Below are 16,334 nucleotides of genomic sequence, written 5' to 3' on the forward strand. Positions count from 1 at the left end.
CAGGGGTCGTTCAAGGTCGTTTGCCTTTCCAGAATTGTTTTGTCACGGCAGGTACGGCGACATTGTTGTTAAGTTTTCACTCCTTGAACAGCAATATTAACATTTGATAATAACATTTTTAGATGACAAAAATCTTTCTGCCTGTGATTCCTTTTTATATAGCTTATATATTTTTAAAAAGAGGAATTTCACAAAACCACATATTAATGAAACTTATCTACATCCCCGAACTTTACATTGCAATAAGCAGGAAAGTTAAAGTCGTTGGAATTGATAATAACAATAATAATAATAATAAATAGCCTTTATTAAAATACAACAAAAATAATATACCACAATGAGTTTAACGAGTTATTAAAATGCCCCCCAGGGGCGTAATTGCTATCTTGAATTTTTAAAGTCGTGTTCTACAATAATTTCTAATGTTAATCATTGTTAAAGTGTGTCTACTATTTCAAAGCGGAGACAGGTGACATTTCCTGGCAGTCAATGGATCAAAAAAAACAGGGGTCGTTCAAGGTCGTTTGCCTTTCCAGAATTGTTCTGTTACGGCAGGTACGGCGACATTGTTGTTAAGTTTTCACTCCTTAAACAGCAATATTAACATTTGATAATAACATTTTTAGATGACAAAAATCTTTCTGCCTATAATTCATTTTTATACAGCTTATATATTTTTAAAAAGAGGAATTTCACAAAACCACATATTAATGAAACTTATCTACATCCCCGAACTTTACATTGCAATAAGCAGGAAAATTAAAGTCGTTGGAATTGATAATAACAATAATAATAGTAATAATAATAATGAATAGCCTTTATTAAAATACAACAAAAAGAATATACCACAATGAGTTGAAGGAGTTATTAAAATGCCCACCAGGGAGCGTAATTGTTATCTTGAATTTTAAAACTCGTTTTCTACAAAACATTCCAATGTCAATAATAGTTAACGTGTGCAAAGCGGATATTTATTAAAATACAACAATAAGAATATCCCACAATACAATTTAGTAGAATATTCAGAATTTAACATGAAAAATACTAACAAATATAAATAAGTCCCTTAATACACAATTTGACAATTTTAAACTAATCAAAGGGGGATAAATGTAAGAAAAAGGAAAGAAAGAAAGAAAAAAATAGACACAAATTGGGATATAAAGCTAGAACACACCTTACGGATCAATGTCTTCTTCGGTTTTGCTACCACTTCTAGTAGAAGGACCCATCTTAAAAGAATGAATCGCTAAATGATAAAAGCACAGTATTCAATAGGACTATAACACGCGCGTTATTTAATAATTACTTAATTAATATCTTAAAGTTACGCTGCAGATTTTCAGTTTTGATTAGTTGTCAAAAGTGGAACTTTGTTAAAACAATTGCAAACATAGATAATATGGTTGCTATCAACGTAGACTTATGCAATATGGCTATTGTCCAGAAATCGAATGATAATTATTTTTAAACTGAAATATCCCAAAAACGGCTAAATGAAATGTCATGTTTTTGAAATCAGGAAAAAAAGATCTAATAAAAATTATATGGGGAATTCAATTTTTTGGACAGTTTGCGATCGTCGTTGTTTTTTTCTGACATTTGCATAAGATAATAGGGAAAAAATCTTCAAACTTATGTATTTACATTTTTTTTTTCTATCTTTCAAAATTAACCCTGTAGGTGGGTGTCAAAATATAATGAATAACCCTGTACATTCTTTTCTTATTATGGTTTCTATAAATTTTGTGTGTAATGCCGATCTAAGAGCGTCCTTTCTTTGCGTTTACAGCGACTTGGTAAATTTTTCCCGCTTGAAGTCTCTTTCAATTTCAGTTTCGAAAAAACCACCTATACCTGTCTGAAGCGAAATAAAAATAGAAAAGTGACTGACTGCCGTACTATGAGCAGAAATGATTCTCACGTTTAAGATCTAAACGGTAGACATTATTCGAAAAACAATGAAGGTATAATAAGTTATCGTTGTAGAGACAAGTTTTTTTTTTTGTTAAAAGTTAATTATTAATTTCCAAAGATTGTCGTTGTTTAGGTCCATTCTGGGAAATTTCGGTCCTTCGATTGATTGGCAGGCGGCATCATTTGGTGCCTGCAAAAATGTTTTAATTATCTTTGGTTTAATGATATGTTTTCAATCTAAATGTTTGCTTTCTAGCACAAAATAGTATTGGCCTTTTTATTACCTTACCTCGTTCACACTGCATAAAGTTTAATCAAAACTTCCTTCAGCTTCTACACGCTGAAGTAATTCCACCACCTCTGGGAGTCTACATGGTGTCCTGTTCGCTCCCCTAAAACTCTACAAAAATTGAAACCTGTAGAAGAACATCGAAAGTTTCCAAGCAACAATTACCTGCGGGCATGAGGTAGGGGAAAGATTGAACCTTTCGTTCTACTCTGGCCCCAGACTTTTGTAGGGCATTCTGAAGAACGAAACGTCTTAATTTTAGCGAAGAAGCTTTGACAACCTTTACAATATCATACTGAAAACTTACTTTTCTTTGTGCAAGCGGCGAAAATCCATCAGGGCTAGATCTAGACGCTATAGAGAGAGTTTCGTCCTATTTTCGGCTGAGCTTCCTCGATGGTGTGAAACCCTTACCAAACCTGCTCAAAAAATTTTGGTCCTGCTTATAAGCGCAGCAGCATGCTGACGGCAGCCGGAAAGAATCCGGGACCACCTTGCCTTTCTCGTTAACCGACATCAGTTTCCGATATATGTATTTCTGGCGGCAAAAAGTTACGATCCCGACAGGACTGTTGTCCAAAACGTCGCACTCCTCGTCAGGACTGCAAAAATGAAATCTAATATTGCAAACAGGAATATCAAAACGAATCATATAGTATTGTCCTACAACAACAAATATCAATCTGACCAGCTGATGGAACCAGTTACAGTATGAGACTGCGTGTGTATGAAGTGATATGAATAATATACTATTGACCCACAAAAAAGACAAACAGCTATCTGCTAATGGGACCAGTGACAGTATGAGAAGATGGGATGTCTACAAAAAAGAGCAAACAATAATCTGTTTGTTGACGGCATCATGGGACAATTAAGAGTATATTTAGTGTATGGTGTGTCTAGACAGTGCTTCCAATGGTCGATGGCCTAACTGAAAAACCCTGTAAGTGACAATTTCAACATTTGGGATTTTATTTCATTCTTTAAATTTCAAAATTTGAAAGGAACTATTGTTGTGTGTGTTAATAATGACATATAATATAATAATTATTAATAACTAACGCATTCTATTGGCTTAGTTCAGAAGAAGCCAACGTCAGCAAGTTTCATTTATAAACAACCGATGCAAGAAGAAACCAGAATATTTGGCAATAGTATTACAGGAGCCTGTGGAAGTTTCCTTAAAAAAATCTATGCATTGCTAGAAAATGTATTTAGCAGACAACTAAGCCTTCAAATTTATAATAGCAATCAATATGTAAACAATTGCTTAAACATATTGAAGAATGGTGACATCCTGCTTAATAATTAATAACGTGTTAAACTGTTTCGAGAAAAGAGGTGGAATAGTTTCGAATATAGCACTACGAAGCAACATCATTCTCAATTTGGATTCACGTTGGCTCACAATAATTTGTACCCATTTATTGCAAAACCTCATTCATTCCCAGTTCATTTTAGTTCGGTGATATACGGGTCGCATACAGGTAGTTCGGTTGAATTTTTTTCCTATTCTGAAGCTCTAAAGTAGCAAATAATTAACAAAACTCGTCGTTGAATTTGTTTAAGTTTGTTCTTGAAAGGATCCAGACCCATGCTATTATTAATACCGATAATAGCAACTTACCGATAGCAAGTTTCAATGGTAACTCCTTGGACAAATCCGTCATCTCCGTCTAAGTTAATTATCAACTTCCAAAGGTTGTCCTTGTTGAGACCCATTTTGGGGAAGATCAACCCTTTAATGGAACGACAGACGAAAGTGTCTTCGTCGTCGCCTATTCTATTGACGATATCATTTGGTGCCTGTAGAAAAATCTTCAGTTAATTTTGGACAGTTTGGGTTCCAGTTAAAATGAATATCCCACAATACAATTTAATAGAATATTCAGAATTTAACATGAAAAATACGAACAAATATAAATAAGTCCCTTAATACACAATTTGACAATTTTAAACTAATCAAAGGGGGATAAATGTAAGAAAAAGGAAAGAAAGAAATAAAAAATTAGAGGTTTTTGTGACAAAAACTGCAACCAACTTGCAGATATCAATCTAAAACCTGACTCTCTCGATTGAACAATAGATCTTTGGAGAAAAAAAACAAAAACAACAAAAAATAGATGGTACAGCAATATTGCAAAGAAATCTTCAATTGCCAATATAAAACGCTAGTTGGGTAGAACAGTACATCTAAAGAGTCTATATCGATAAAATTTTACTAAAACTAACTCAAACCTACAGTCATTGACACAAACACTACTATAAGGGTGGAACAGGACCACCAAGGAGGATTTTTGAGGAAAAAAACAACAACAAAATCTAAGAGAGTCATGAATCTTACCTGGTCCTCACCGAACAAAATTTTCGGAACTTGATCTTGAACCAAAATTTCCTTCAGACGGTTTTCGGGGTATTCGTCGATGGACTCGCAAAAGGTGAGCCCATTGGCGCACTTGGGGGGTCCGTCCACTCGCTGGAGCAGCTGCATGGCCTCTAGCGAGTCAGGAAATAAAATGATGTCCTGTTCGCTGCCATAAAGCTCTAAAAAAGTGAAGAAAGTGAAGTGAAGTGAGCGTCAAAACCTCCCTTGGAGACAATTACCTACCGGTACGAGGAGGGTGTGACAGTATTCGAGTCTTCGTTCTATTTGAAACGGCATCTCTAGGCCAACGATTTAAGTGGGGCATTCCGAAGGAACCGTTTATCTGTAAGGAAAAAGTTGCCTTCATTTTTAATCAAAATATGCTCCACCCACTTTGACTATATAAATCCTAAAAGCTTTGTGTTTGAAAACATTTTTCATTGATGTTGTTGGATACTAAAGAGTTTATTATTAGAGCGATGCGGTTATCGCATTACTGCGATTCAATTTCGAAACATTCCTAGCTGGCATTGTTTTTGTGATACAAAGTAACACAGAAAATTTGGTTATTATATACAAGGTGGTAAATGAATGTGAATAATTAAAGAGACGATTTTTGGGTCCGTTTTAAGAAGAAAACCTCATATAAACATATGCCGTAAAACCTTTGAAATTTTGTTAATATCTGTAATACCACTTTTGATTTTTTAATCAAATTTGGCACACATATACTATATACTATACTATGTACTATTTAGTGTTAATATGACAGCATGCAGAGAACTTAGTTTTTATTTTTAAGTGAAAAGCGTGGGACTGACTAAAAAAAATTAAGAGATCAAACCTGCTCCTTAATGAATGCAAATGTCATTATTGTTTTCAGGAAATCAGTGGCGTGCCACTGACTGTTTATGGACAATTAATATTTTAGTTAATTAGGTCGCCAGTGCACTGGTTAAATTGGGAACTTTTTTTGTGAAAAATAAAATATCCAAAACAACATCCTTCAGCTCTTTTCCTCAAATTGACACCGACTCTTTGAAGTATACCTCCAGTGTTTCTTATTAAATCGCAGAAAGCTCTTATAAGAACCTTCAGCTCCTCTACAGTGTTAACTGGGGTGCAACAAACCAGATAAATAAATAAAAAATGCCCAAAATATTTAAATCTGTGGACCTAAGGGGCTATTTTGGAGGTCCGCCCCGACCTACTCATCGGTTATTAAATGTGTGATTTAAATATTCTCTTACTGCAACACTTTACTCTCTGTTCCTAATTAAATATGATCCTTCTTCTAGCATTATTGGCAAATCCTCTTCTAAAAACCAGGGATAATTATGGCCATTTAGCCTTTCTGGCATGAAAATGGGTTCCGTTAGATAATTTCCAACAATTCCAGCCCAAACATTCGTGACGTTTAAATTCTACAATTCAATTGCGGTTTTCATCGGCCCAAATATGGTTATTTTGGACATTTCTTATTGCATTTTTGAAAAAGTTGGCTTCATCTCTAAATAGAATTTCTTGTTCAAACAAGAGTTAATCTATGGAAAGTAACGCCAGGACTCGTTAAATATGCTATGACTACAATAGGAAATAGGAAGCAAGAAGTACGAGATATTAATTATTTCCAATTTTCCTAGTACTACGTTCAGAATTTTCATCAATAAAATTTAAAACTGCTTCTTCAATTTCCGGAGTTCTTACAGTCCGATGGGCTCCTTTTATCACAGCCTAATACAATGATTAGAAATAAGATAATAATAAGAATTCAAAAATACACCTCAGAGTTTACGTACATTTATACGATTTTTTAAAATATCTTAATAAAACCGATAGACAATTACTTTCAAAAAAATTGTGGTACAAGAAAAAATGACATTTCCATTCATTAAGGAGCGGGTTTGATCTCTTAATTTTTTTTAGTCAGTCCCACACTTTTCACTTAAAAATAAAAACTAAGTTCTCTGCATGCTGTCATATTAACGATATTTTTGAGACCGTGCAGAGAAAAGGTTTTTATTTTTTTAAGCGAAAACCGTATATCGGATTAAAAAAATTCAACAAATTAAATTTCTTTAAAAATGATTGGAGATTGTAAGAATAATATTTATTATTAATTAATTAATGTCTGCCAAAATAAACGGGTGTAATTCCGTAGGCCCGCCACTGGTGCATTAAAAAAAAATTGTGGTACACTAAATAGTACCTCTTGTTACATAGTACATGTGTGCCAAATTTCATTAAAAAAGTGGTGTTACAAATTTAAAAATATATATATATATTTTATTTTTGAAAATTTCACCACCCTGTATCTCAAAAGTTAAAACGTTTAGGACACATATGTCCATATGATGTTTTCTTTTTCAAATGGACCCCTCTTAATTATTGACAATCAATTAGAAACACCCTGTAGCGGCATGAGATGATGAAAACCGAACGTATCGTATCGTACTGAGATTTTTTGTAAAACGTATAATTTTAAAAATACAAGCTAAAGTTGTGTTTTGGTTACTTTGTTGGTCAATTTTAGTTTAAAATAAACACCTTGTGCAGGGTTATTTTTTATATTTGCGTATCCACCAACAAGGGTTAACGGAAGTCGTCGAGAAAAACTTTTAATACGAAAGTTGTATAATTTTTGCAGTAAAAAAAAAACAAATGCGCATCGCAAAGTTGAGAAGCAACAGAAAGTTTTTTATTTTTAAATGGAAGGCGCTATATATTTTCTGTTGTAACAAAAGATCTTTTTCTCCTAATTTCAAAAATCTACAGATTGTTGAGATTTGGATACGCCGTTCTTGAATTATTAAGTTTAAATTTTCGATTGACTAAACAGATGTTGATCGAGTTGACCAGACGTTGTGACATATCTGATAAAATAGTCTTTTCAGAAGAAGAAAAGCTTCAAGTAGTTCGTATTTTTTATTCCAATAAAAATACAATAGCCGCAGCTCAACGACAATATCGTCAGGTTAATGATGGACGAAGGACTCCGTCAGCTGATACAATCAAACGCATTATTTGCCAATTTAATGAAACCAAGAGTCTCAGTCGAAAAAGGAGAACTGTTTGAAAGCAGCTATACTCTTATGATTAATCATTAAAAATACAATTAATTTCGTATAACTTTTTAGAAAATCTCAATCTCATTTGTTGCCGCACAATTGGGAATGTCGTATTACATGATTCAGTACACTTTAAAATAATATAAATATCACTCCTACAAATTATTCCAGTTCAAGGTTATCTGAAGGGAATAAAATGCAAATGTGCCAATGTGACGATTTTTTGGGAAAAAATATTTTTACTTATGAAGCAACCTTCACGGGACACAGTAGTCTACAGCACACTTATTTTGGCCAAAATTATTTATTAACATTTTTTTTTGTGAATCATCTTCAGAAAAGTGTTTTGTTTGTTACTGTTACTCCAAGGATATTTTATATAGGGGCATCAACATATGGTGCACATGCTCCTCTGAATAAACCTCTGTTAAGAAGCAGAATTTTATTGTGTAATAATAATAATAATAACAATAACAATAACTTTGAAAGAAAAACTACATACACTTATATTAAAAATTTTATCTACTTCACAAATGTTCTGTTCAACTCTAAGTTATCCAATTCTAAGGAATCCAAAAATTGTCTATAGGGATTCAATAAATTTTGAACTTGAGGCGGCAGCTGCTTAATTTTCAACTTTGACTTTCCCGTTTTAAGAGACAACGAAGATATGACGGGGTCTGAGATATCCATTGCTCGATTAAATTTGTCTGTCAAGTTATTAATTCTGCTGCTTTTTCTGCCTTATTTTCTGAACCCCTCACTTGCGAGATTTTTAATTCAATTCTGTAAGAAATGTGCACGATGCACTCAAAACATTTTATCCAGCAATTCAGGAGGCTTACACCATAATGAAGTGCATTTTCTTTTGTTGCAAAGTCTTTAAAATTATTAGTAGTTAAAAATTTTGCAGGTGATTTTTCCATCATTCAAAGTCAAGTGTAAATCAAAATGTATCATAACATGAACATTGTTGATCCAGATTTGGTATTCTTGAAGATCTTTAATTTCATTATCTAGACTTTCTTTCTGTTTCATAACATGATCCCTAGTTTCTTTGATATATTCCAGTTTCAACGGCCTGCAAAACCTCAGAGATTGTGGCATTGCATTATTCCAGAGGATAATGCCATCTGACCTAGTTAGCCTCAAGGGAATCATGGTGGTAGCGAAAATACTTGCATTTTGTGTCTATCCTGAAGACATTTTTTGTTTGTATTGCGCCTGCCCTGAACTTCCATCGAAACCATAACTCACAACTAACGTAGCTGATATCTGGCTTCTAGAAACGATGAGAAAAACCTATTCTTGCATAAGTAAAATTCTTTGTGTGGTGTGGTTAAGAACATCTTGCAGCGAGATTTCGGCCATTGCCTCAGTAACAATTATTTCGATGGTCGACAGTCTTTTTTTGCCTCCAAAATATAGATAGATATATGTCCCAATTTCGGGCCTGTGCACCCAGTCAGATCGCCAGGTATTGAAGTTTCGTGAATGTGGTCAAGTATAATAGCAAACGCTTCTTGACAAATCAAGTAAGAACTAAAAGTTCAGATTTTCACGAAATGATATATATTCACATGACAATTGTTTCGACAACACTGTGTCTTTATCAAAACGATGAAAATCTGAACTTTTAGTTCTTATTTATTTAGTTAAATGGATTTTCATCAAGTAAAAACCACCTCAGTTCAATTTCAGCTTCTTGAGAACTGTACTGGATCGGTTCTTTGGTAGCAAATAATCCTTTTTTGATTTTTGATGCACGCGTCGGACTTCGTTTCGTCTCTTTCAACAGATCTTTGTCTCCACTCACTTTTACAGCAACTACTGAAACATTTGCTATTAACTGAGTATCGTGATTTATTTCCCGAGATAACTATTCTCTGTGATCGGGCACTTTTTTTAGAATAAAGTAACTTTAAACGCCCCACTGACACTTTTTTACGCTGTACTGCCAATTCAGTTTTAGGTTCAGTCCACTTTTTTAAAACTAGTAACCGCCGAAGGCAGCTTTGGTATTTTAAATCGAACAAAGACTTGTTCCTTCTCACTTCCATCTATTTGGCGGCCAGATCAAGGCAAAAAATACCAGTTTTTTCAGAAGTATTTCTTGTATTTATTAGCTAACCAAAATCAGCGGACAACCAAATAATTGGACCGATTTTTCTAACTGAAAGTTTTCATTTGCAGAGCGCCTGGGCAAATTGATTAACATTTGTTCAGTTAATCAGCAATTTTAAACAAAATAAATTAAGAACAGCTTATCCAAATATCAACAATCTATAAAAATCTTAAAAATAAAAAACTTGCCACTGTTTCTCAACTTTACGATGCACAATTCTAAAAAATAATGCTGCAAAAATTATACAACTTATTAACAGTATTAACAGTTTTTCTCTATTAACCCCTGTAGGTGCATACGCAAATATAAAAAATAACCCTGTACATTTTTTAACCGCTAATACACCACTAATATATCAATAAATGACAATGACATTAAAAATGAAATGAACGAGTATCTGGATCTTGCCTATATTTTCACCGGCTTTTTTCTTAGAATGCAAAAATACGTAAATATCTAATATACATAAAAAATGTGACACAAAGATACCATCAAACTACAGAGCAATAGGCTTAAATAATTCTCTTTGAAGACTGTATGGGAAAATAATAAAAACAGAATCGAGAATGAAGTAAAGGACGTCGCGGAAACAGAGTCGCTTTTATGCTGTCCGCTCGTGTACGGATAACATATTAAAAATAAAAAACTTGCCACTGTTTCTCAACTTTACGATGCGCATTTTCTTTTACAAGTCTAAAAAATAATGCTCCAAAAATTATACAACTTTCGTATTAACAGTTTTTCTCTATTAACCCCTGTAGGTGCATACGCAAATATAAAAAATAACCCTGTACATTTTTTAACCGCTAATACAGCACTAATATATCAATAAATGACAATGACATTAAAAATGAAATGAACAAGTATCTGGATCTTGCCTATATTTTCACCGGCTTTTTTCTTAGAATGCAAAAATACGTAAATATCTAATATACATAAAAAATGTGACACAAAGATACCATCAAACTACAGAGCAATAGGCTTAAATAATTCTCTTTGAAGACTGTATGGGAAAATAATAAAAAACAGAATCGAGAATGAAGTAAAGGACGTCGCGGAAACAAGAGTCGCTTTTATGCTGTCCGGTCGTGTACGGATAACATATTAGTACTTACAAACTAGCAAACTATGGCCTACACTAAGAGAAAATGATGTTAGCGAGATTTTTATCAAGGCAGTTTAAAGACAAATATATCAAATAGCATTAAAGTTGGCAACAGAGTATCAGACGCTTTCCCAATCACAAAAGGGCTTCACCAAGGATGCGCGATAGCTCCACCTCCCTTCAAAATAAACTTCACCCATAAACGTTGGGGAGGTATGTGTCGCAGTATGGGAATAAAGGAAAACGGAGGTGCTTGCTGGGGATGAAGTACTACATGCTGAGACAGCTGGACGAAGAATACGTCAAGTGAGGCTAATCCATAAACACCCAAGCACCCAAGAGAATAAGAGCCGAATAAACCAAGCATGGGTTGCAACTATACCACTAAATTGAGTTCTGTGGAACAACCAAATAAAAGAAGCCTCCGAAGTGAAAATAAATAAATCAATGGTAGAAAGTATCGTAGAGGACTGAAGTGTGGGAGTCAACAGAACAAATGAAGTGAAAACTGCTTGCCATGGAAATGGGATATTGGAAAAGATGCTGTAAACTAATTTTAGTGGACATATCTGCAGAATAGAGTATATTAGGTGGCCAAAAAAAAAATAACTCGAGTCCACCAGAACGCAGACGCAAGAGAAGATAGAAGAGAATTAGTGGAACCTAGAAGCAGTATTAATACTGAGAGACTGAAAGCGATGAAACCTAGGATGCCATAAATGAGTGTAACATGTAACATAAAACAAATATATTTAGGAAATGGTCTTCTGAAAAGGGGAATATCATTTGGGTATTACAGCACGTGCCCCATGCTGCTGAAAAATATGTTTAAATCAGCAGCCACGAATGTTATTAAGGTACTCATATTAAGGTAAAGAACGCTCTTCAGATAGAAATCCTACGAAGATTCCATAACACAATTGTCGTCAAAAAATGAAATACCCACACATCTAATGGGTGAGTGGCTACTGAAAATTCTGAAGAATTAAATGTTTTTTTCAAATTTGGTATATGGAGATAGTGCATATTATTTTAGTTTAATTTAATTTTTAATTAGATTCGAAAACAGTATCATGATTTCTTATTCGTATCTTGAAATATCAAAGAAAAATTTAAAAAATGGTTTTAAAAAATTAAGATTTCTAATTTTTTAATTCTTATAGCATTTTTGGTTCAAAAAATAAAGTAAAAATTGCCTGGGACATTCTGCACAAGTACATAACTTTTTTATTTTAAGGAAAATAAAATGTTTTTATTTTATTTTATACAGAGTTTGATTTTAATTTCAAATCTGATAATGGTTATTATTAAGAGAGACAGATGTAAAATCAGTTTACAAAAATGTCATTATTTAAGTATGTGATAGGAACCCTTGTATATATTTTCAGCTGGATTTTTGTTACGAAAAGAGATAATTTTGAAACTACCGTTTCCATTACAATGGGAAAGACATTTTTATTTAAAATTCGCTGGAACGACGACCTTCCAAAAATTGTTTCCTCTTCGACAGGCGAATGGAGTCTCGATAATTTGTTTTTTCCAGTTTTTACTTATTACGTCTTAGTTATTATGTCCGGTCATTGTAAAACGGGACCCGAATGAAAAGTTCAAGGGCACAAATTTAATTTAGGGGAGAATCCCCATTTCGACTCACTGTTCGGTTGAGTCTGGTTGGCAGACAACACTTGCTGGTTAAAATTCAGATTTATATTTCGCAATTGTTAAGGAGTGAAATGTGCTTGGGTTATTTAGGATGGATATTTGTTTTCTGAGATAGCTTGTAACTTTTTACATTTGTTACTTTCGAAAAACGATGAAATCGATTTTTTCGAAAGTATCTACGCTCGTAAACAAATTTTATATCTCGGTGTCGGTAGGTCCTAGGGGACCGTCGTTGGTACAGAAATGATTAGCGTCGAAAAAAAATGTTTTTTGTCTGTCCGTTCTCGCCTTTTGGTTTTTCTGAATAACTTTCTAACCGTTGGAGCTACAAAATTTAAATTTGTCTCCTTTTTAACCCTCTACGTAAGCTTATGAATGGCCTCAATACGATGCGGGCATCCATCTTTTTTTCGCGATTTTCGACTGTTTTTTGGACATTGCTATGAAACACGATAAGTGTCCGAAATTTAAAGCAATCGACTTCATATTTGGCGCATAAATGCAGCTTTGCCCCATGACGGAATCTATTGAAAATGGGGGGACTGAGGGGGTCGGGAAGTATTGAAAACAAATTAAAAATCGCGTTTGCATGGATCTACCAGACCATTTTTCAAAAACCGGTTCCAAGACCAAAAAAAATTTAGAACCAGAAGACGCAGAAGGTACTGGCCCATAAACTTTAATACTTGATATTTTTCCAAAAATATACAGGGTGCGCCGCAAATTCAAAAAAACTGAAAAATGGAAAATTGGTTATAACTGAAAGACTATGATTCAGATGTCACGTTCTTTTACATTACGATATAGCCCGCATAGACACCTAAAACATTTGTATTTAAGGTTTTCACCTATTGTACAGGATGTTCCCAATACTCCGTGTTAAATAAGAAATGTGTTAAGTGTCCTAAATTTGCAGATATCAACTTCAAATTTAGCAGAGAAGTAAAGATCTGTGGCAAGTTTTTTTTTTTAATTTTTGATTTTTTTTTGGTAATTTTGACTTCCAGAAAAATATGTTTTTCTCCATAATCGTTCACCCGTTCAAGTGCAATAATACTGACTTCAGGCATTTTTTCGATTATACGCAGGATTTTCAAATTATATGCAAAAATCTAAGACCTAGAAAATTGTTCTTTGACAGAGTAAATTATCAACCGCAAATCAAAAATCGTAAAAAATATGGCTAATCGGTTCAAACAGTGTATTTGAGGTTTCCGTCTATCACGTACGCTGCTCGGGATATTTGAAAAAATCCATATTAAAACCGCTATTTCGGGGGCGATGACGTCATTGATTGTTACGACGCACTGTATGGTTTCAAAAAAAAAATTATTTTCTCGAAAACCATTTAGTATTTTGGAAAAATTCTTGGACCAGGAAACGTGGAAGATCCAGGGCTATATATTGCGGAATTCTTTCAATTATGTACAGGGTGTGTCAATTATGCGTAGAAAAAATCCAAAAAAAAAAAACCCTGAAAATTGCCGTTTTGTGGATAGATTATTAGCCGTAAATGAAAAACTATAAAACATCGGATAATTTGGTTTAAACAGTCTCGAATTTTGTTTCGAGAGAGAGAGAGAGAGAGAGAGAGAGAGAGAGAGAGAGAGAGAGAGAGAGAGAGAGAGAGAGAGAGAGAGAGAGAGAGAGAGAGAGAGAGAGAGAGAGAGAGAGAGAGAGAGAGAGAGAGAGAGAACTTGCCCCGCCTATCGACGCAATCTTATATTTTACTGGTGTTTTTATGACTGTACCACCATATTAAATGAAAATAAAAAGTGTGGCCTTTATATGTAATTGTTTTCATTCCAATCCGTAACCAGGAGCCTAAGGAAAATTAAGGACGAAAGAAAAAAATGATTCGGAGAAAAGTTTGATAAAATTTCGTACGACTCACACACCCCGCGAAATTTTCCCGGAAGAGTACATGAAATACATGTAGAAATTTCATCTCGTAAACCGGACTTTAGGGACGGATATCAACAGCGGGGGATGAGGGGCAACATTCCTCAGTAGGTCCGTTTACGATGGTTGCCCATTGTTGTGTTTATAGGGTCCCTACCATTATTCAACAGATTAAAGAATCCCATAGCATTTTATGGCCGGTAAAGCTTGTCGGACCCGTGGGCCACTTGATGCTTTGCCGCACAAATTACGTACAAGTACCCCACGCTTAGCGCCATCTGGACATGGACAATATCATCCATTAAGTTTTCAGGAAACAGGAAATTTTTAAATATATTAAAATTTTGGTAGTAGAAAAAAATTTATCGCTCAGTTTACAAAAATTTGAACTATACATTAAGCCCACTCGTCAGCTTTTATTGACCAATTAGATAGCCAGTTCCGGCTTCCATCAAACTGTATTGTAGAATGGCTATAGCAGGTGTTATTTAGACTAAACGCTGCACGCTTCAAAGTATATTACGAGGAAAAACGACGGTTTTTTTAATTCACTCCATTTCTAACGCGTTGTCACCACAGTGGTATTGCAAAACCGGAGAACTTAATTGAAATATGACAAAAGGAGAGGAAGCAACATTCTGCCATATTTATTCAAGTGGCTTTTCGATAAAAGATTGCTTATACCTTGTATAGTAATACTTCTCGCAACTGACTTGTCTAATTGCTTGGCCGAGACTTGTATGGTCGTTAATACTCATAATAACTAGTCAGATGTACCAACAACGTTTAAACAAATACCGTTGACCTTATTAATATATACGGGACTTTCTCGAACACATACGCATAGTAAAATAAATATCTCCGATAGAATAGCACATGCGCAGAGTACGATTTCATTTGATCGCTTCATTTATTGATAGAAAAAAAATTAATCGATATTTGAGAGCACTAATACATTATCGTTAGTTTTTCCCTTTTGGAAGGCAATCCAATCGCTTTAACACAAGCCCAGGCCGCAATTGTTGGCTCTATTAGATAAAATTTCACTTTAATTAACTTCCAATTGGAACCCATAACGTTTGGAGTAAAGAGCCGATATTCCGCTTACCAGATAAAAAACGCACAGCAGCGAAATCTTCAACGATTGCAAATGCATCTTGGTCGCTCGCACAATCAAATGTAGGCACAAAAATAATTAATACACCGTCTCGATCGTCAGGTATTTCTTATGGAGAAGCTGTCGGTCAACTGACCTGCCGATCGGCGATGTTTCTCGGTATCGAGCCAGTTCAACTAATTAGTATTTAATGGTAGGTTGTTGGTAGGCGTCACGATGGTTTCCGCCGTATCATTTTAATTGAACCAATTTCAAAGTGGTTCGACGTGTGAGCAGTTAAAAAATAAGTGGAATTAAAACAGTCCACCCTCAGAAGTAAATCCAATTCGTTTATAACTGCTATTTTAAGTTAATGGATCAAGTATGTTATGTCTCAAATTATATCGTCTATTCTTGACACAAGGGACGCAATTTTAAAGGTTTTTAAAAATAGAAAGATTAAATATTATATTTACATATTGTTTATTTATGATTTTTTATTTTCTTATATAACATTAATTACAAAGCTATGTTGTTTTGTATGAAAATGCAGGATTAGCCATTTTTTTAATTCACTGTGCTGATAATTAGTGTCAAGTGTCTTATTTAATGTTATTAGTTCAATAAAGAATAATATATCTGAACTTTCGGATGTTATCGATGACGATTTGGTTAATTCGCATGCATTTCTGATAGTTCTCTTTAAAATTCACTTCGACGCCCGCCAATACAATACAATCCGTGCGGTAATATTCCGGAAATCCGTGAAAAAAAAAGTAAAGTGATAAATTGACATTTTCCGTGC

General features: G+C 34.1%; 1 protein-coding gene across 4 annotated transcripts; it reads right to left on the reverse strand.

The window, feature by feature from the left end:
- Positions 1 to 307: 307 nt before the first annotated feature.
- LOC132702481 (protein spaetzle-like) lies at positions 308 to 15,690 on the reverse strand. Of its 4 annotated transcripts, XM_060671112.1 has the most exons (9): positions 15,542 to 15,690; positions 4,815 to 4,914; positions 4,551 to 4,750; positions 3,834 to 4,012; positions 2,514 to 2,808; positions 2,372 to 2,441; positions 2,207 to 2,317; positions 1,178 to 2,107; positions 308 to 586 (listed from the first exon to the last, which is right to left on the reverse strand). In XM_060671112.1, exons 1-5 carry the CDS (start codon positions 15,587 to 15,589, stop codon positions 2,580 to 2,582), a joined length of 756 nt encoding a protein of 251 aa, XP_060527095.1. In that variant the 5' UTR covers positions 15,590 to 15,690; the 3' UTR covers positions 308 to 586; positions 1,178 to 2,107; positions 2,207 to 2,317; positions 2,372 to 2,441; positions 2,514 to 2,579. The 4 variants fall into 4 exon arrangements, with proteins under 4 accessions (XP_060527095.1, XP_060527094.1, XP_060527097.1 ...); XM_060671111.1 differs by having other exon boundaries at positions 308 to 2,107; XM_060671114.1 differs by having other exon boundaries at positions 308 to 2,107; positions 2,372 to 2,457.
- Between the last annotated feature and the right edge of the window lie 644 nt (positions 15,691 to 16,334).

This window comes from Cylas formicarius, unplaced genomic scaffold, assembly GCF_029955315.1.
Source record: "Cylas formicarius isolate icCylForm1 unplaced genomic scaffold, icCylForm1.1 PGA_scaffold_5__7_contigs__length_24384050, whole genome shotgun sequence".
NCBI lineage: Eukaryota > Metazoa > Arthropoda > Insecta > Coleoptera > Brentidae > Cylas > Cylas formicarius.